A 20,123-nucleotide genomic window follows, 5' to 3' on the forward strand; every position below is an offset into this window, starting at 1 on the left:
GACAATAATATGATTATTGGAGGAAATAATATGATTTTTGGGAGGCAATAATATGATTATTGAGGGGCAATAATATGATTACTGTGGGGCAATAATATTGTTACTGGGTATTATTAGTCTCCGGTCGCCGGATTCCGGTCACCGGTCGCCTGATTCATGTCCCCGGTCACCGTTCACCGGAGTCCGAGGCCGGCCACTAGTCACCGGAGTCCGGCAAGGTAACCAACGACTTCTCTCTCTAAGTGAGAAAGACAGAGAGGGCAAAAAAGTCCCAAAAATAAATAAAAAGAATAAAAAAAGAATTAATTGGGTAATAGGGAAATAAACCTTTAGATTGTTTTGGGTAAATGGGGTTTTTAAACTCTTCGTTGTGCAAGTGGGCAATTGTTAAGCAGAAATTGGGTAAATGATCATTTCCCCTACTTATTATTTACCATTTATGCAGTAGAACATGGCAGATAGTATTTGAAAGTTGACCCTCACGTCCCTCACATTGCTTCTGTGAGAGTGAACACTCGCAACTGTGAGATCTAATCCATATATGACTATATCTTGAAATCACTACTATTGCTCCATTTCTCTACCATTGATTCATGCAGCGATTACACGTCTCTCGATAAAATTGGAACAAAGAGTGGTGTTTTCTATCATGTTGAATACTCATCAGCCCTTTCTTGATCTGCGGCGAAAAGCCTGAAATATCTGGAGTTTCTAACGAATATTAATTGGTAGGTCGTAGGTGACGATAACATCGGCTACTTTTTCGATTTTTTATCGAACCAAAATATAAGAAGGAAAGGCAGAGATCGAGCTGTGAGAAATCCAATCAAAAACAAAGCTGAGAGCAGAAACTCAAAGCAAATGTTGAATGTGAAGATGATGCTCAGCCGCAGCTCAAGATGTATGCTTTCTTCTCTTGCTGTTCGCCTCAACAATTTCATGCCTTTGTTTCATTCGAGAGAAGCCCATGTAGAGAGAAAACCAGCCTCAAACCCTCAAGTTGACGATGTCTCCATATTGTTCCATGAAATGCTTCACGTCCTCTGCCTTCTGTTGTCTCTTCTATTGGGTCAACTTGTCAAATTGAAACACTATTCTGCAGCCATCCCTCTGTTTAAACAAATGCTTCTCTCTGGAATTGCTCCTAATCACTATACTTTTAACATTATCTTTTTTCACCAAAATGCTGCAGGTAGGTCACTGTCAGCCCGATGTGTTTACTTTCAACACACTAATAAAGGGCTTTTGCATGATGAGAAACAACAGTGCAGCCATGCAATTACTTAGGAAGATGGAAAAAAACGGTTGTAAGCCTAACATAGTTTCCTATAGCACCATCATTGATTGTCTTTGCAAGGATATATACACTAGTTGTTGATGCAATGAACCTCTTCGCAGAAATGATTAGTAGAGGTATTACTCCAGATGTTGTTCCTTACACCTCTTTGATTCAAGGACTTTGCAATATAGGCCACTGGAAACAAGCTACAAGGTTGCTTGATGAAATGTTGAGTCAAGGTATCTAAGTGTGGTTGACATGATGATTCAAAGACATATTCAGCCTGATACGATTACATACAACTCACTTATGGACGGCTACTGTTTTCGGGGACAAATGGACGAGGCAAGACAAGTTTTTGATGTTATGATTAGCAAGGGCTCCATGGTTAATGTTCGGAGTTGTAACACATTGATTAACGGATATTGCAAGGGTAAAAAGGTTGATAAGGCTAACGAGATTTTCAAAGAAATGCGTCATATGGAATTTCTTCCCAATACCATTACTTATAACACTCTTATTGATGGTCTTTGCAAAGCAGGGAGACTACAAGAAGCAGAAAAGTTGTTCTCTGAGAAGCTAGGTTTTGGCCACCTTCCAGATGTTCAAACTTACGCTGTTTTACTTGATGGCCTGTGTAACAACCAGCAACTTTCTACGGCAATAGAATTGCTTCAAGAGATGGAAGCCAACAAATAAGTAGAACTTGATATTGTAGTTTACACAATTGTTCTTGAAGCTTTGTTGGAAAAATGAATCCGCAAGAGATCTTTTCTGTGGTTTATCATCAAAAGGAGTTCAGCCTGATGTGAGAACATACACTATAATGATTGGTGGACTTTGTCATCAGGGTTTGTTAGGTGAAGCAGAAAAGTCGCTGAGAGAAATGGGAGGGAAAGGATGTTCTCCAAATGGTTGGACCTATAACACCATTATCCGAGAGTTGTTAAATAACAAAGAGACATCATGGGCTATGGAACTTATTCAAGAAATGGTGATTGGGGTTTATCTGCAGACGCATTGACTATGGAATTGATAGTTGGTTTATAGACTAAGGATATAGTAGATCCGGCTTTGCTGTCACTGTTAAAAGATTCACGATAAAGTTTATTTGAACTCTATTAAGCTCAGGTATGTCAATTTCTTCACCGCTGCAAAGTTTTTAGTTTCAATTGCTGTTTTTCATTTCACTTAATTAGATTCAGAATTATAGATTGGAATTTAGACTCTGTAAATGCAAGATTAGGATTTGCTCCTTCCACTTGCCTAATTTATTATTGGTCTCGGCCTTAGTATTTGCAACTACAGTTACGAGTTATGACCTTAGATTTCTTTTAAATCTTGGTCTTAAATCTTGGTTGGCACTGTGCAGTGTTAAGTATATTCTTTTAATGGTTTTGTGTTCTGTACTTGTTTGTTGTCGGGATAGTAGAAAATCAACCTCCTGAGGTCTTCAGAAAGCTCAATTTTAGTGATCCCAAAATGAAGGAAATTGAAAATATTCAATAGCTTGATGCTGTTAGTTCTACTTCATTTTCTTAGCAAGTATAGAAAAGTGATGGTGTTTGTTACATTGTTGGTTGTTTTCTGTGTTTTGAATTGGCGACTTGTGAATTGGTCAAATTTCTAATGGGAAAATGAATGGCGTTGATGCTGCTATATAGTAATGCAGCTTTTCGTGATTGTGCAGATAATGTATCCGATTGGATCATGTTCAGTTTCTACAAGTACATTACTGTTTAGTGGAAATATAAAGTGTTAGCTTTAACCTTAAAAATTGAGTGTTTTTTGAAAAAGTTTGAAGTTTATATTTAGATTTGGGGTTTGAGGGCTGAAAGAACGAGAGTTAAGGGGAGTAACGGCAAGGGAAGCTCACATAGTTATAGAGCATCCCTCTCAAGCATGTAATTTTAATTCTCAGACAATTAGTTATGATTTACTTGGCACTTTCTCAGCAAGTAAAAGATGCTTTATACAAGTTGAAGAATGCCGGTTAATCATCGAACAGGAACTGGAAAGTATCGATCAGTTGGGAGTTGGATGAGTAAATGATTTGAGTTGGTTGTATTCTACAAAGATATTAATCCTGTGGTGAGTTCCAGAAAGAAACTTGGTAATCCATTTATAGTGAGATTACGAGGAATGTTAATGCTGGAGGTGGACAGAATGGAACAGAACTACCGATCTTCAGTTTAAGGAGTATATTAGCTGCTACCAACAATTGAAGCTAATAAACTAGGAGAGGGAGGGTTTGACCCTGTTTATAAGCTGCAACACTTCCACACTCCTCTTCTTCATGATTTTAGTTGAGAAATCATCCTCTTTCCTCTTGTTCCTTTGCTCTTGTAGATTGCTTGGCTCTCCTTTGGTTTCGTCAGGAATTGTTGGAAGATCATCTTTGATATAATACTAGAGCATTAAATCTATATGGTACAACCCTTACCCCACGTATATATGCTTACCTATTACTTCTGGGTTAATTAATTGTATATATACCAGTTTGATCGATAATTTAAGTTGTTAGTTTGTTATATATACAGCCTTAAAGAAGTGCATGAAGAAGAAGGGGCGCTTACAACAGAAAATCGACAAGCTTGATGCTTCCAACTTCGGCATTGAGATTCAGGTATTTCAAGTTATAGATGTTGGTCTAACTAGTTGTGCTTCTTAAAGTATAGCAATAGCATGAGCAAATTTTGATTTGTTTTTTCTTTATTGTTCTAGATTACATTGCTAGAAGAACGTGTCAAAGCTGAGAATGAACCTATTTACGATGAACCACCGATAAACGAAAGATCTGCGCATGCGGTGAAGTCCATAGACATAGGCATGGCAATGTAAGTTGAATTTTTAAGTGAATTATGCATTTATTTCATATTATTCTGCTTAAAAGTAGTTATTATCTCTAAGCTCAGACCTGAAATTTTGTATAGGAACAATGATGAATTGAGGGAATCAATACGTGAGATCAATAAGAACATTGAATACATGCAACTGAATTCCTCAGCAAAGTTATGGAGGTGTTGTCGACACACATTTAAGAAGCTGTTTTAACAATTTAAGGTTTCACAATAGAAATATGGATTTCCGGATATAAAGAAACATTTCCGGACACAGACAACGATATAGTGAACCGTGGTATTTATGCATGAAATCTTCGACGACCTCAATCACCGGCGTCATTATGAAAAGGACAATATATAGCTAGGATTTTCAGAGAAGAGGAGAAGAAAACAGACAGACTAGCACTACTATTTTCTCTTGAAAAGGCTAGGATTCAGGTGCTTCATTAATATATACAGAAACGGGGTTTGTAGGTATTTGTTTCGTATATCCGTACGCAATTCTACTTGGCTTATTGACTTCATCTGAGACACTGAAATTGAGTTGTAGAAGGATCGAGTTTTAATTCGTTACAAACTTGTAACCACATGCTGCAATTTATCATTGATCGATTCATAACCACATGTATATATTAATTAATTTGTCTCATATCTTCCATGTTATGGATATGAGGATATCCATCTTCTATTCAGATTAGGTTATATACTTCTATATCTTTATAATTAGGTTTCCACCATATCTACATGCATTGTGTCTGAGTTCATATGTATTCTCATCATACAACTTAACTCTTCAAGCTAGCCAGCCTCCAGTAGCTTTGATATAAACACAACTTGTAAGTTGAACAAGGAGCATATAGAGATTTAAGTACTGCCACTGTGTCCAGTGATCGATCTGGTTGCCGAGGTCTACGGTTTGAAAAGATTTTGCTTCACTCTTTTTTTTCGGAAAAGAAGGAAAATTCTAGTGTAGCACACCTTCATACTTTCACATTCATTATTAGTGCTTATCCTGTAATCAATCATCAAAATGTTACTTAAAAAAGTTTAAATATGTAAAATTACAGACTCCACTTCAATTCGACTAATGTCAAAATACACATACTACATGATGATACACCTAAATTCTTTTGAAAACAGCTCAGTAACTCAAACTTGTTCAAAAGGGTTCCAAATCTCACAGGTTTGACAATGCAATCTAGTTTCCAAGAGATCAAAAGGACGAAAAAGTAATGTTATCTTTGCTGCTCACTTTTGTCGCATTTGAAACATTCAATGCGAAACAAGTGTTCTATACTTTTGTGCTAGAAAAGCAACGGGCTGAAGTGAACCGAAATGAAACTGGCGGTCGTGACAATTTGAAGGCTAATGGCAGGGTTTCTGAGGCTGACACCATTGCCCTTACTGTTGTTGCTCACAAATTCTGTTTGGTGACATGACCTACTCCTCTAGGAACAGATTGGAAATGAAAATGTTCAAGAGTGTTAAGATCTGCTTCACACCAGCAATTAGAAATGTTGACCTGAACCCCACAACTAAATTACTTCCTCTTTTAGAGGCTTTACCGGTTCACTTTCTAAAAACTCTAACCTCGAGATGGTTTCATAATTGATTCCAACCTGAAAAACTTCTGAAAACTCATTGATCAAAGATTTACAAGCAATATCAAGTAGCTGGCCATCATCAGGACCTGGTAGCTGTTTTCTACTACTATTGTCAAATGACTCGAACTCCCCCAACAACCCTCTAATGCTTCCAACCTGATAGTTTTGTAAACCACACGGTACTATCCAACAAAAAGGAGTTAAATCTGTGGTTACGTTCAGTGCCAAACCGTGATAAGCTATCCACTGAGACACTCGTATACCAATGGCTGCCAGTTTCTGGTTTCCTGAAGAAAAGTTACATAAAAATTTATATTTCTGGTCTAATTTCCATTTAGCAATTACAAATGATGCTATTATAACAAAAGTAAAGAAAAGCATACCATGCCAAACACCAATTAAGCCCTCAAGTCGAGATGCCTTGATCGAAAATGTCTTTGAAAGAGCACGAATGATCACCTCCTCAAGTGACCTGAGGTACCAATGAAGATCCATTTTGTGATTTCGGAGATTCATAATGGGGTACATTACTATCTACACTGCCACAAACATGCATCAAAAGTTAGCTACACAAATAACATCCCACAGGAACTAACCCTGACCCTGACAAGCAATTAGTTCACATCACTACCTGACCAGGACCGTGATATGTAACCTCGCCGCCGCGTTCGGTCCGAAGAACATCAAATGGAGCATCCTTGAGGTCAAAATTGAGGAACTTTTCTGAGCTACCGGTGCCCATTGTATAAACAGGAGGATGCTGAAGAACAAACAGCGAGTCCGGGCAGTCCTGATTCCTCTCAATCAGAGCTTTTTTCTCCTTGACAATGCTCTTCTGCCAAGACCAAGCTTGCCGGTAAGGAACTAGCTCCTTGTACAGATTGAAGCACTCACACTCAGACCTGTAGGACAATTAGACCAGGTGAGTTCCATGGAATACACACCAGGTGGTTTTTGAAAATGGCAGATTGGGAACTCACTCTCTTCTCGATTCCCGAGTAGTTGGAAAGCTCGACTGTTGGGTTTTAACAACTGGGATTCTGTCCGATTTCGATTGGATTCTCTGGGAGAGGCACCGTTTGGGCTGATGATTAGAAACTGCGTATGTTGGGATTGAGGCGACGACACATTGGGTCGCCAAGAAAGTCATATGTTATGATCTTTGATATTTTGACTTCGTGAGACCCTTGAGGAGGAAGGCAAAAAATGGCGAGTACAGCAACAAAGATTTGTAAAAAGAAGAAATATGTAGCGTGGGAACCTGGTTTTCGATTAGAGTAGCTCTTGGTTTGTATCGAAAGATATAGGAATAGGAATGGGGGAACTAGCGGTGCATTCAAAGCTTTCAGGCGTTTTGGAAGGCGGAGGTGAAAGAGGAAGTGGAAAAGAAAGAAATGAAAGTCACCGGGCCATTAGCATGAGTTGGGTTTTGTTCGATTGGGTTGTTGGGCGCCTTGTCAGGTTTGGGCTTTAAGGTCCATTTATTCATCGAGAAACGGCGGAGTAATCCATTTCCAGAAATCACAACTCACAGGCATATTTGCAGTCACTAAAAATCAAATGAATATAGCAATGAGGTCACATCCACTACAGAAGATAACGTGATTAACATATAGCAATGAGGTCACCGGCTATATCCCACAAGAAGACCGACCTGTAGTTCGAACTTCGAAGAAGAACACCAGACAATCACAACTCCAGAGCCACCAATTTGAAGCTTCCCAAAATCAAACCAGAACCTTACCTCTAGCACAATATCACAACAAGTCAACAAATGAACAAAAAGAAAGAGAAAGAGAAAGAACCGGAACAAAGAGAAACTGAAGACAGAAACTAACCTGCCCAAGTAGCAAATCACGCACATATACACCCATAGTGGTCATTCGTCCAATGGAACCTGGAAAGAATTTTTGAAACAGAACCCACAAATATTAAGCTGCGAAAGAATTTCTGAAATAGAAACCCACAAATACTAAGCTCTGAAACAGAAACCCACAAATTTATGAAACAATATGCTACCTGAAGGCTGAGACTGAAGGTTCAAATCGAGTTTGGGAACTGAAGGTTCAGATCGAGTTTGGGAACTGAAGGTTCAGATCGAGTATGCTAACTGAAGGTTCAGATCGAGTTTGGGAACAATTGATGAATTGAAGGCTGAGACTGATTAGGTTGCAGGTGAAGTGAAGTGAAGTGAACAGAGAGAGAGAGAGAGAGAGGTTATTGCAACTCGATAACTTTATTAGTTTGTGTGATGGTATGCTTTAAAATATAATGTTTCAGCGGCGTCTATTAAGTTTACACTAGAAAAAGCGTCCGCGCGTTGCCGCGGGTTTTATTATCAATCGATCTATTTGCAGTCATGTACTCTAGCTAGGTTAAACTACATTGTGAGGTACGGTGAGTAACGTGCTTATGTAGATAAATAACAATTTAATTTACTCACTCTTTAAAACAATTGGAATTGTTTGAAATGAAGAAGCTTAGAAGATCAAGAAAATATTATTGACCCAAGGATAGGATATTTTAATCTTATACAATTCAATTAATAAAGCATGGCAGTTTCTTGCTATTACAAATACAAGGGATATGATACAAATTGAGAAATATATCTCTTGTACCTCTAGTCTGATTTTGACCGTCTTCCACCTCCCATTCCATAATCCAACTGTAGATTAAGATTGTATATGTAATATGTTAGCAACTGATTTGAATTACAAATATTAACCAAGAAACGATAATGCTGATCTTTACTTGCCTGATCTTTGTTCTACCATTTGAAGAATTTGGCTTTCTATGCTTATACCTGTTAATCTATGGAAGTTTAATACAAAGTTTAATAATTTTGTAATAAGAATTCACAGTAATCTAAAGACAATATATCTACATAAGATATTTACCTCATATTCATTTGCAACCAAATGAACTTGTAACTTTCTATCCGGTGATTATGACTGTAGTCATCACCTTTCCTCATCTGTGCCAAAAAAAAAAAAAAATTGTGGTGGGAATGAATAACCGGCCTGAAGTCCATCTGTTATAAATGTTATCTTTTTGTATAGAAGCTTGACAATATATTCTCATTAGATGGCAATGTTTTGCAGTCAAGATGAACCTTTTGTTTCCCCCCAAACTACTTCCAAAACTGCCTTCTTTTGTTCTAGTTGACATCTCCATCCAACCAAATCTTCATCATGCAAAGACTTGGTCACTGATGGGGTTACCATATTTTCTATCTCCAGTTTGGACAGCTTTGAGCCTACAATTGTTATATCACCTGAGTAATTCAAATCATCAATGACTCTTTAACTTTTATTTCAGATCGTTGTCCCTTTGTATATGGAATATGATAAGATGGGATTAATGAGAGAACTACGAAATACCTGCTCCAACTGTTAAAAGAACAATATTTGGATGAGGGTTCTTGTATATCTGATATATCAGCTTCTGTACCATGTCACCCTGTAGAGCCACCAAACCATACATTCAACTGAACAGTTGCCAAATTAATCAAAACACAGATAAACAAAGACGAATAAGCACACTTGAGGAAGCCATGAACAATCAACACATCTCTAAACACTCAACATTTCAGCTAAAAGAAAACCATAACTCTGGAAGCTCACTATCAAATAGCAACTCACCCAAAATCCTAATTCCTTGAACCACAAAAAAGTTTCCTTCTTTTGAGCACAAACAAACTGACCCTATTCCGTCTTGCTCCCCACAAAATCACAGTTCAAAGCATCAATTTCAATAGCAACTGAAATAAATAGTGCGAAAAAGACATTTGTGCAAGAACCTTACCTTTGAGAGATTTGAATGATCTATCTTTCAGATCCCAGTAGTTTCAATGCATCAGGTCGGTCTACTTGAAAAACCTCGCCCAATGCAATTCATATTGTAAATACTGAATCATAAGCAAGTCATGTTGTAAATACTGAACACAGATTCTTATAAAAAAATAATAATAAGAGATTCAAAGATAACAACTATTATTGAACATCAGTTTAAGGCTGGATTGAATTTGAACTATTGAACAACAGATAACAACTGGACTACATAACAGGAAAATAACAAACCAAGCTAGAAAGAAAACTACCTGTATTTGAAGTATTTAACCCAGTAGCATTCACCACCATCAAGCCATCCTTCTCCATACGATTGCTTTCTGCTCATGCTAGTAGGTGTGCTTATCAATGTCACCGCCATTACAAAGCTCATCCTGCAAATATTGGTGGTTTCAAAATCATTCTTTCTTTGTTTAATTAGCAAATTGGAGAGTGATTATGAAATTGGGACAGTTCCAGCTGTGTCCCTATTCCTAAAAATTTTAAATTATTTGTTCTCCCACCAAAACCATCTCAACTTGAGGAGGTTTAAAGGTGATCCTCACCCACATCGATAAAAAATAGGAAACAGGTGCAGAATTACTTGTTGCCTTCCCTGATGAGGTTTTACCTCATAATGAACAATATTTTATACGTAATAAAATACTCGACATAACAACCACTGCAAGTGGCCTAGTGGTTCTTGCCTAGTTGGGTGTGCTCCCCAACCTAGGTTCGAATCCCGAAGCTGTCAAAATGACCAGGCACTGTGCTGCAATGCACAGTTTGAGCATTTCACATGCTCCGAAGGGGGTTTATCTTGGGCCTAGGAAGCCTTTGGGTTCCCCTTGACAAAGTAAAAAAAAAAAAATACTCGACATAACATAGAATTCGAGGTTGGAAATTTTGAGTCTTCCTAAGTGTAATATAAATCAATTAGTTTGAGTCAAATATTCTAATTAAAAGATTTTTCAATTGGTGTCGTCTTGAGTTCCTTACACCTTCATCAAAGTAGATGGCCTCCATGTCAGATCTGTGATGCACATAAAATAAAGTCAAAAATAAAGAAAACCATAACTCTCCAAACTCTGGAAGCTCACTATTGCTCATTTCTCTACCATTGATTCATGCAACGGTTACATGTCTCACGAATATTCATGCAGAAATTGGATGTGTTTAGCTTTGGAGCATGCATTGTATTGGAGATTGTAAATGAAAAAAAAGAAGGGACGCTTTCCCGAGCCGGCAGACTCACCTTAATCAAGTCAAATCTTGCAGGTATGCCTAACCACACCATGTCTTGTTTCAAATGCTCAAAGAAGGTAACAGATACTATAGACAAGCAGGCTAGATCCTTTTTTTGGGGGTCAGATACGAGATGTCCACCAGTTGCTTGGGATCAGATTTGTCAACCACAGTCTGTGGGGGGTTTGGGCATAAGACCCTCTGCTTATTTTAACAATGCAGCTCTTGCTAAATTAGGCTGGAAAATCATTACTGAAAAGGATAATTGGTGGGCACAGATCGTGAGACAGAAGTATTTAAGAAGCACTTCCTTTTTCCAGGCAAGGAAGAAACAATCCCACTCGTTTGCTTGGAAAGGCGTATTGGATGCTCGAGCTCTTATTATGAAAGGAATACGATGGATACTAGGAAATGGCAAAGTAATAAACTTTTGGACTTTCAACTGGGTTCTTGATCATCCGCTACATTTATATGTTGCGGAGGATCGGAAGCACCTCATCAAATGGAACGAAACAGTGGAGGATTACATAAGCAACAACACCTGGAACAGAGGTAAGCTTTCGCAACTACTAGAGCAACATATTGTAAACCAAATAGTAGGAATCCCTATTCCTACTTCTGAACAGGAAGATGAGTTTGTTTGGGGACCTTCCTCAAATGGGCTCTTCACTATTAAATCAGCCACTTGGCTCCAGCTTAATCACAAGGAAAAACATAGCCAAATAACCCTCTTAACAAAGATGTGGAAACTCAATATCCCACCTAAAATTAAAATGTTTGCTTGGCTTCTCATTAGAGGCAGACTCAAAACAAGGGATAGACTGACCAGGTTTGGTGTGATACAGGATAACTCTTGCCCCTTATGTAATGCTGACAATGAAACTGCAGATCATCTCTTTGGTTTTTGCAGTTTTGCTACGGAAGTCTGGCGACTGGCAGGTTTCTCCTCCTCCTTGAATTGGAATGATGGTTATTTAAAGGTATTTCATGACCTTGTTTTTTCTACTTCCTCTGATAATCAAGTGCTTGAGAAATTAATTACAATTTGTTGGCAAATATGGAAAGCGAGAAATTCAGAAATCTCCATGCAAACCCACGATCTGTGGTGGCGGCTTCTGCTGCTGTTATTCATAGCGTTCCCAATCCTCACGGGCGAGCTGGAAGGGTGTTAACTCAAACCCAACCAACCACTATTAAGTGGACACCTCCGCCTGCCCAGTGTGTTAAGTTAAATTTTGATGGCTCTGTGACTAGAACTTCTGCTGCTGGTGGTTTCGTAATCCGGGACAGCCGCGGCAACCCCCTGATTGCAGCTACAAAACATGGTGGTTCCACTACTGTACCGGTAATGGAGGCCATTGCTCTAAGAGATGGACTACTTTGTGCTCGAGACCAAGGGTACACAACAATTGAAGTTGAAGGAGACTCTAAGTTAGTCATTGATGCAGTCAACAAACGCATTCACCCCCCTTGGAGGCTGCTAAAAATTCTTAATGATATTCACGCTTTAACTACTTGCTTTACTTCGGTGTGCTTCAAACACGTTTATAGGGAAGCAAATTTTGTAGCAGATGCTATAGCAAATTTGGGGCATCGTGATGTAATGACTTCTACTTGGACCAATAGGGTCCCTCCGGAGGCCTCAAAAGCCTTATTATTTGACACTGTAAACTGTGGATGCCCTAGAGGCTTCCTTTTTTAATTATAGTCCTTTAGTATCAAAAGAAAAAAAAGAAGGGTGCTTGACTGATGTTGAACATTCACCAACTCGGTGACATGGCACGAAATTGAAAAGCCTGAAGTTAGCGAAAAGTAACAGAAATATCGAGAGTTCGTAGTGAAAATTAATTGGTAGCTAGGTCATAGGTGACGATAATATCGGAAATCCAATCAAAGTCAAAGTCAAAGCTGAGAGCAGAAACTTGAAGCGATTGTTGAATGTGAAGATGATGCTCAGCCGCAGCACAAGAGGTATATGCTTTCTTGTCTTGTTGTTCCCCTCGTCAACAATTTCATGCCTTTGTTTCATTCGAGACAAACCCATGTAGAGAGAGGCTTAATTGTGAGAAAACCACCCTCAAACCCCCCAAGTTCCATGAAATGCTTCACTCCCGTCCTCTGCCTTCTTCTTCTGTTATCCCTTTCAATCAAATCTTGACTCAACTTGTCAAACTCAAACACTATTCAACAGTCATCACTTTGAATAGACGAATGCTTCTCTGCGGAGTTGTTCCTAATCACTATACTCTCTCTCTATTATCATCAACTGCTATTGCCATTTGAATCAAATGGGGTTTGGCTTCAAATTGGGTCTTCAACACTCTCATCCACGGCTTTGTTCTCCACAATCAAGTGCCTGAGGCTGCACGAATTTTCACCAAAATGCTGCAGGAGGTCATTGTAAGCCCGATGCTGCGGTTACTTTCAGCACACTAATTAATTAAGGGCTTTTTTGCAAGATGGCCGGGAAACAACACGGCGGCAATTCAATTACTTGGGAAGATGGAAGAAAGAGGATGCGAGTTTCCTATAACACCATCATCGACAGTCTTTGCTAATTGATGAAGCATTCAACCTCTTCTCAGAAATGATTACCAGAGGTATTGCTCCAACCATTGTTACTTACAACTCTTTGATTCATGGAGTTTGCAATATAGGCCAGTGGAAACAAGCTACAAGGCTGTTGGATGAAATGTTGAGTAAAGGTATCTTTCCAAATGTCGTCACCTTCAGTGTCTTGGTTGATACATTCTGTAAGGAAGGGATGGTTGTGGAAGCCAAAACTGTGCTTGAGATAATGATTCAAAGAGGAATTGAGCCCGATATCATTACTCACAACTCAGTTACTGTTTGCGAGGAGAAATGGACGAGGCAAGACAAGTTTTTGACCTTACGATTAGCAGGGGCTCCATGGTTGATGTTTGGAGTTGTAACATATTGATAAATGGATATTGCAAGGGTAAAAAGATCGATCAGGCTTACAAGATTTTCAACGAAATGCCTCGTATGGAACTTGTTCCTGATACCGTTACTTATACCACTCTTATTGATGGTCTTTGCAAAGCGGGGAGAATTCAAGAAGCAGAAAAGCTCTTGTCTCAGATGCAAGGTTGTGGCCAACATCCAAATGTCCAAACTTATGCTGTTTTACTTGATGCCCTGTGTAACAACCAGCAACTTTCTACGGCAATAGAATTGCTTCAAGAGATGGAAGCCAATAAAGTAGAACTTAATATTGTAGTTTACACTCTTGTTATTGAAGGTTTCTGCAAAGCTGGAAAAATTGAACCCGCAAGAGATCTCTTCTGTGGTTTGTCATCAAAAGGAGTTCAGCCTAATGTGAGAACATACAATATAATGATTCATGGACTTTGTCACGATGGCCTATTAGTTGAAGCAGAAAAGTTTCTGAGAGAAATGGGAGGGAAAGGCTGTTCTCCAGATGGTTGCACCTATAACATCATTATCCGAGGGTTCTTAAATAACAATGAGACATCATGGGCTATAAAACTTATTCAAGAAATGCTTGAGAGGGGTTTCTCTGCAGATGCATCAACTATGGAATTGATAATTGTTTTATTTTCTAAGGATATAGTAGATCCGGCTTTGTTGCCGCTGTTAAAAGATTCACAATAAAGTTGATTTGAACTCTAGTAAGCTCAGGTATGTCAATTTCTTCACCGCTGCAAAGTTTTTAATTTCAATTGCTGTTTTTTATTTCACTTAATTAGATTCAGAATTATAGGTTGGAATTTAGACTCTGTGTGATGCAAGGTTAGGATTTGCACCTTCCACTTGCTTGGTTTATTAGTGGTCTTGGTATTTGAAACTACAGTGTTAACGTTAGTGACCGAGGGGTCTCTAGTTAGCTTTAGAGAGAGAGTTGACACAAGATGTATAGTGGTTCACCTCCCGCCTTGGCGGGAGACTACGTCCACTTGAAAGCTTATATTAGTGTGTGTCGAGCCTTGCGGCCTAACATGATTACAAGAGATGTTGTAATGGAGTTGGTTGTGGAATGAATGGTGTTTGAGTGGGAGGAGAGTTCCTTTTATAAGTCAAGGAAGCCATCTCCTTTACATTGTTTTCGATGTGGGACAAGTAACAACTATTCTAGTGTAGAAACTATTCTAGTGTAGAAATGCCTAGTTTGTGGAGGCAATCTTGCAAGGGCGGGAAGGTGGCTTCCCGGTGGCGGATTTGCGACTTCCGGATACCGTAGCGTAGCTTGAACATAGGGCTACACGATGCATGTCTCGGTTGGGCCTTGCCATGGCTTGTGGGTGTCCCAAAGAGGGTGTTACTTATGCTTGGTGATGTAGCAAATACTCCATATTGTTGGAGGTATGTACAAGTCCCCGAAGTCCCCAAGTAAGAGGAGCTTCTTGGTTGGGGAGTTATACACACGATGTCACCAAGCATAAGTAACCGGGCGGTACGGAGCCCCTACAAGTCCCCGAACTCCGTAAGCAAGAAGGGACTCGTTAACCTGCACAACAAAGACAAAAAAAAAACAGGCATACGTAGGATGCTCGTTGCATTGGGCAACAAACACTACAACAAAACCTGGCTTTAATGACCACTGTATTGGTCACTAAAAATAGCCATTTTGGTCACTAAATATGATTAGTGACCAAATATTGTTGGTCACTGAGTGGTCACTATAGACCCGTCACTAATTTTATTTAGTGACCAAAATATGGTTGTTGGTCACTAATGTGAAAAGATTTAGTGACCATGATTATTTGGTCACTCATCATAAAAAAATTAGTGACCACATAATTTCTCACTAAAAGTAACAGATTTGGTCACTAAACCACATGATTTGGTTACTAAAACCCGAGTGACATGCTTATTTTAGTGACCAAACTGTAGGCCACTAAAGTTTTGATCACTAGAAAAAAAATATATATATCTCATAAACTTTTTAATTTTGGTCTCTACTAGTCATCGAATAATAACTAACTGAAAATAGAACTCCAATAGTAATTAGTAATGAAACTTCTATATAATAGAAACTAGCAATGGTACCGGCACTTTGCCGTTGGATTTGTTGTTGCTAACAATTTAAGAGACAAAGTTTCCTATCCCTAAAATTATTTGAGTTTACAAAACATTCTACCAAGGCATTCTATCAAAACATCATGTAATGCAGGGAGCAGGGAATCCAATGTACTTATATAGAAATGCCACAGCAGCTGCGCGAAGAGCCAAGTAAACAAATTTCAGAGACCTGAGGATATTGAATATGCCAAATTAGTTCTGATTAAAGCTGCAATTACAGAAAGAATCAACATGTTAAGTCAGAAACTTTAGAAGCCCAAAATAGAGTAGCTGAAGCAAAAGAAAAGGCTCGATTAATACAGAGCTTGTGTACATTATATACACAATTGGGACTTTCATTGTTAGAACTATGTTAACATAGCATATGCTATCAGCAAAATGAAGGGAAAAGACCGGATTAATAAAGAGTTGTAAAAAGCCCCTAAAGATAACTTGGATTTGGAACCTTTTAAGTGTCTTAATGAGCATCAGATGGGTAGTGGTTGAAGTAAACATTACCTAGGGAAAGCTTTTATAATTACAAAACCAAATAAAACTAGAAAAGGATCATAAAAGTCTTTGGATGATTCCTTGTTTTGTGCTCTGTGGTTCTGTAAATTTTGCCTAACTTCTGAGCATGGAGAAATGAGCAATGCTTGGGATTTAATGGTTACCATGATCAGGAGAACACAGAAAAGTAAACAACAATTACAATAGTTCAGAAAAATTGAACTGTGATCATTTCATTCTAAGTTCAATTGCAGTTTCAGCAACTAAGTTTTTTACCTAACAGATACAATATCTTCACCAATTTGATACTTATAAAAGGCTATGGTTAGTATACTAACCTAACAGAATTATACAGCTTACTATTGTATATGTTATACTAACCTTGTATACTAGCCTTTAAATTATTATACTAACCTTTACTAAACGCAGCTGGAAAGGTTGTCTGATACTTATACAGCCCTTGACCCTCAGAATTTCAAACGCAGCTTACTTGAAACTGGAAGTTAACAAACAGTGTCAGTTAGTATATTTCAGGAATGTAAGAACAGAAACTACAAATGATTAACTGAAAGAATAGTCAGAATTTAAAATTATTAATCATATAGATGCTTCTCAACAAATCCATCTGCGTGCACATTGAAATGATACAGGACCAGTAAAAGGCAAATAACAAAAGAGTAATCATGGTCAGTAAAAGCACAGGCTACAAAACAAAACCAAATTCCACACATGAACAACTGAATCATATAAGCTTCAATTAACAAAAGAAACACCAATTACCTGGAAACATGTAACCTAAAATAACAAAACACTATCAAATTATGGGAGTCAATATCCAGAAAAGTAGATGCACAATGTCAGTTCAAAAAATAATGAACAAAAAAAAAAAAACATATAGGTCATAACTCCAGAACAACAGAGGAAGAAAAGAGAAAAGCTACTAATACAAAGGTAGGCAACTAAAATTATAGATACATGTCCAACTTGTTACCAAAGTCTCTGGAAAGTGAATACAAGGTAACTATCAAGGTCAACAGTATTACAAATTTAAGCACTGGATGATGAAGCAAAGGGGTTGAGGGTTATGTTCGCGAGAAGAGGAGTGAGGGAGGAGGACGATGAAGATAAAGAGGGTCTGTGTCTCGGTGAACTAGGGATTATGTATTTTTTTGTTGTAGGGTATAAATTTGTAAGACTAGGGACTATAGTTTCCTGAAATAAACACGGGTTGCCGTTGGGTATCATTAAACAAGACCTAACGGCTAACACTGTTTGATCAAAAACCCTAAACACATAATAATCATTTAAAGCTTTTTAAGGTTCTCGTACATCACTTGTGGTTTACGGTTTAGATCTCAAGCTTTGAGACCCGCAAACCCAAGAGCTAAAGTCTAGGCACACTCTCTGAGGATAGAACCTCTATTTTGAAAACAGCCCTTCCCATTTGCATTAAAAAAAAAAAAAAAAAAAAAAAAAAAAAAAAAAAAAATTTGTCTTCCCCTTTTGTTCACAAAGAGCCATCTTAGGTAATGACTTCTGAATACATATTCGTACAATACTACCTAAAATCTAAATAATCTTGACTACTTTCGTATTCATTTTATTTATATTTTGAAATTAAGTGAGGTTTTTAGTTAATATATGTCTATCATTAGATCTCATTTTAATGATACTCCAGTAGACTAAGCCGTGCTCAAGCTACTCTATTTCTAGAAATCCCTTCACACTATGCACAGAGGACAATAAAAATCACTTCTCATACAAAATAGGCTTTATGCAAAATTACTATTTCTCACCCAGAAACCTAATCAAAGGCATTTACAGCTATACCTAGATCAAGATAACAACTTCAGACCTAAAGATCAAATTTTTAGGGAAAATTACCATCTCCAACCATAAAACCCTAATCAAGGGCATCAACACACATACCTTGACCGGGAACTTGGATATTACACAGAGGGCACTCTGCTCCAAAATTGGTCCGATTGGGTACACAGGTGCTGCAAGAAAAAGATCAGAACTTTGAAAATCATGTCAATCGAAGAAAGAGACGAACTTGCAGAAGATGTGATTGCATGGAAGCAATGTCGGCCGATTAAAAAACCCTAGGCTGCAATTCAACAACAAAATCAAATATCAAGACTCAGATTCAGATCGCCGGAAACACAAAAATCAAAGATCTGTTGGTTTCTGATGAAATCGAAGACAGAGAGGAGAGGTGGATACCAACTAAGGAGGGCAAGTGAGCTCAAGGCTGAGCTTCTGGAGATGAAACTTGAGGGGGTTCTTGTTCATGTGCGGAACGACGCCGTCGCGGCAGTTACCGAAATCTGAAGAGTGCTTGGCGGAGGACTCGGCCATGGGAAATGTGCAGAGAGAGAAGTGGTGAAGGGGTGGGGTGGAGTGTGGAGAATTTATCAGGCGGCAGGTTATGTTCGCGAGAGGACGATGAAGATAAAGAGGGTCTGTCTCTCGGTGTTTTTTTTTTATTTGTAAGACTTGGCGCGTTTGAATGTCGCGCTTGCAAAATAAAACCACATTCATTTTGAAACGAACCCGCCTATTATAAAGTTTAAGAGAAAAAATTGGAGGGATTTGTTCAACCGAAAAGTTTTGGTCACTAAACCAAAATCACATGTTATGAAGTCTAGAAACATCAGTGACCCAACAAAAATGGTCACTAATACTGAACTTTTCGTCATTAAAAATTCAACAATATGTGGGTAAATGAATTTAGTTAGTCCTAAAACTGTTAGTGACCCGCTAGTAATAGTGGTCACTAATTCAATAGTATTTGTGACCAACATTGATGTGGTCACTGACAATTTGGTCACTAATGCCAGATTTTCTTGTAGTGAAATGTGAGTTGCACCGATATGTGTTGGCATATATGAACGTATGGGGTGCGTGATACATGGTCGTGTGAGCATATGGATTGCATATGATAAATGTGTGACGCGCGCAAGGAGACGAACGAGGTCGATTTTGACGGGGTTACGCTCGTGAGGTGTAAGTTGCATGAGTGCGGCGAAGGTATGCATTTGTAACTCATGAACGATGACCGCGCGTATGGTTGTGTCTGTTTGGTTTTCGCTCGTGTTAATGGAACTCGAAAAGAATTTGATTTGTCGCGGTCGGTAAACGACAAATGGTAGAAAAATTCAATGTTCCATTAACGTGTGGTGTGTCGAGCAGACAGGAGCGTAAAGCTCGAGGATTGCCGGGAAGGCATGAGCGGAAAGCTCGTGAGCGGGAAACTCGGGGTTGCCGGGAAGGCATGAGCGGGAAGCTCAAGTGTTGCCGGGGAGGCATGAGCGGAAGCTCGTGGGTTGCCGGGAAGGCATGAGCGGAAGCTCGTGGGTTGCCGGGAAGGCAGGAGCGGAAGCTCGTGGGTTGCCGGGGAGGCATGAGCGGAAGCTCCAGGGTTGCCGGGGAGGCATGAGCGGGAAGCTCGTGGTGCCGGGAAGGCATGAGCGGAAGCTCGAGGTTGCCGGGGAGGCATGAGCGGAAGCTCGAGGGTTGCCGAGGAGGCATGAGCGGAAGCTCGTGGGTTGCCGGGAAGGCATGAGCGGGAAGCTCGTGGTGCCGGGAAGGCATGAGCGGAAGCTCGGGGTTGCCGGGGAGGCATGAGCGGGAAGCTCGTGGTGCCGGGAAGGCATGAGCGGAAGCTCGTGGGTTGCCGGGAAGGCATGAGCGGGAAGCTCGTGGTGCCGGGAAGGCATGAGCGGAAGCTCGGGGTTGCCGGGGAGGCATGAGCGGGAAGCTCGTGGTG

At 39.2% G+C, this 20,123-nt stretch overlaps 3 protein-coding genes and 2 long non-coding RNA genes across 5 annotated transcripts; 2 read left to right on the forward strand and 3 right to left on the reverse strand.

The window, feature by feature from the left end:
• Window positions 1–1,615: 1,615 nt before the first annotated feature.
• Window positions 1,616–4,333, forward strand: LOC133730259 (pentatricopeptide repeat-containing protein At1g62670, mitochondrial-like). Its single transcript, XM_062157885.1, has 6 exons — window positions 1,616–1,939; window positions 2,130–2,273; window positions 2,479–2,509; window positions 3,820–3,905; window positions 4,004–4,116; window positions 4,213–4,333. The coding sequence occupies exons 1-6, from the start codon at window positions 1,616–1,618 to the stop codon at window positions 4,331–4,333; spliced, it is 819 nt and encodes a 272-aa protein (XP_062013869.1).
• An 804-nt stretch (window positions 4,334–5,137) lies between these two features.
• LOC133730260 (octanoyltransferase LIP2p2, chloroplastic-like) lies at window positions 5,138–7,580 on the reverse strand (the record flags this gene model as incomplete). Its single annotated transcript, XM_062157886.1, has 5 exons — window positions 5,138–6,013; window positions 6,110–6,260; window positions 6,358–6,628; window positions 7,355–7,472; window positions 7,565–7,580. Coding segments are annotated over 5 exons (912 nt in total), but the record flags the coding sequence as incomplete, so codon positions are not given.
• A 1,258-nt stretch (window positions 7,581–8,838) lies between these two features.
• LOC133729996 (uncharacterized) lies at window positions 8,839–9,950 on the reverse strand. Its single transcript, XR_009856568.1, has 4 exons — window positions 9,826–9,950; window positions 9,531–9,633; window positions 9,107–9,185; window positions 8,839–9,000 (listed from the first exon to the last, which is right to left on the reverse strand). It is a non-coding gene; the product is annotated as an uncharacterized LOC133729996 (long non-coding RNA).
• Window positions 9,951–13,385: 3,435 nt separating this feature from the next.
• Window positions 13,386–14,434, forward strand: LOC133730261 (putative pentatricopeptide repeat-containing protein At1g12700, mitochondrial). Its single transcript, XM_062157887.1, has 2 exons — window positions 13,386–13,646; window positions 13,757–14,434. Exons 1-2 carry the CDS (start codon window positions 13,386–13,388, stop codon window positions 14,432–14,434), a joined length of 939 nt encoding a protein of 312 aa, XP_062013871.1.
• A 1,359-nt stretch (window positions 14,435–15,793) lies between these two features.
• Window positions 15,794–18,358, reverse strand: LOC133727925 (uncharacterized). The gene is made up of 3 exons (XR_009855440.1): window positions 18,281–18,358; window positions 16,766–16,847; window positions 15,794–16,031 (listed from the first exon to the last, which is right to left on the reverse strand). It is a non-coding gene; the product is annotated as an uncharacterized LOC133727925 (long non-coding RNA).
• Between the last annotated feature and the right edge of the window lie 1,765 nt (window positions 18,359–20,123).

This window comes from Rosa rugosa, chromosome 2 (assembly GCF_958449725.1).
Source record: "Rosa rugosa chromosome 2, drRosRugo1.1, whole genome shotgun sequence".
Classification (NCBI taxonomy): domain Eukaryota; kingdom Viridiplantae; phylum Streptophyta; class Magnoliopsida; order Rosales; family Rosaceae; genus Rosa; species Rosa rugosa.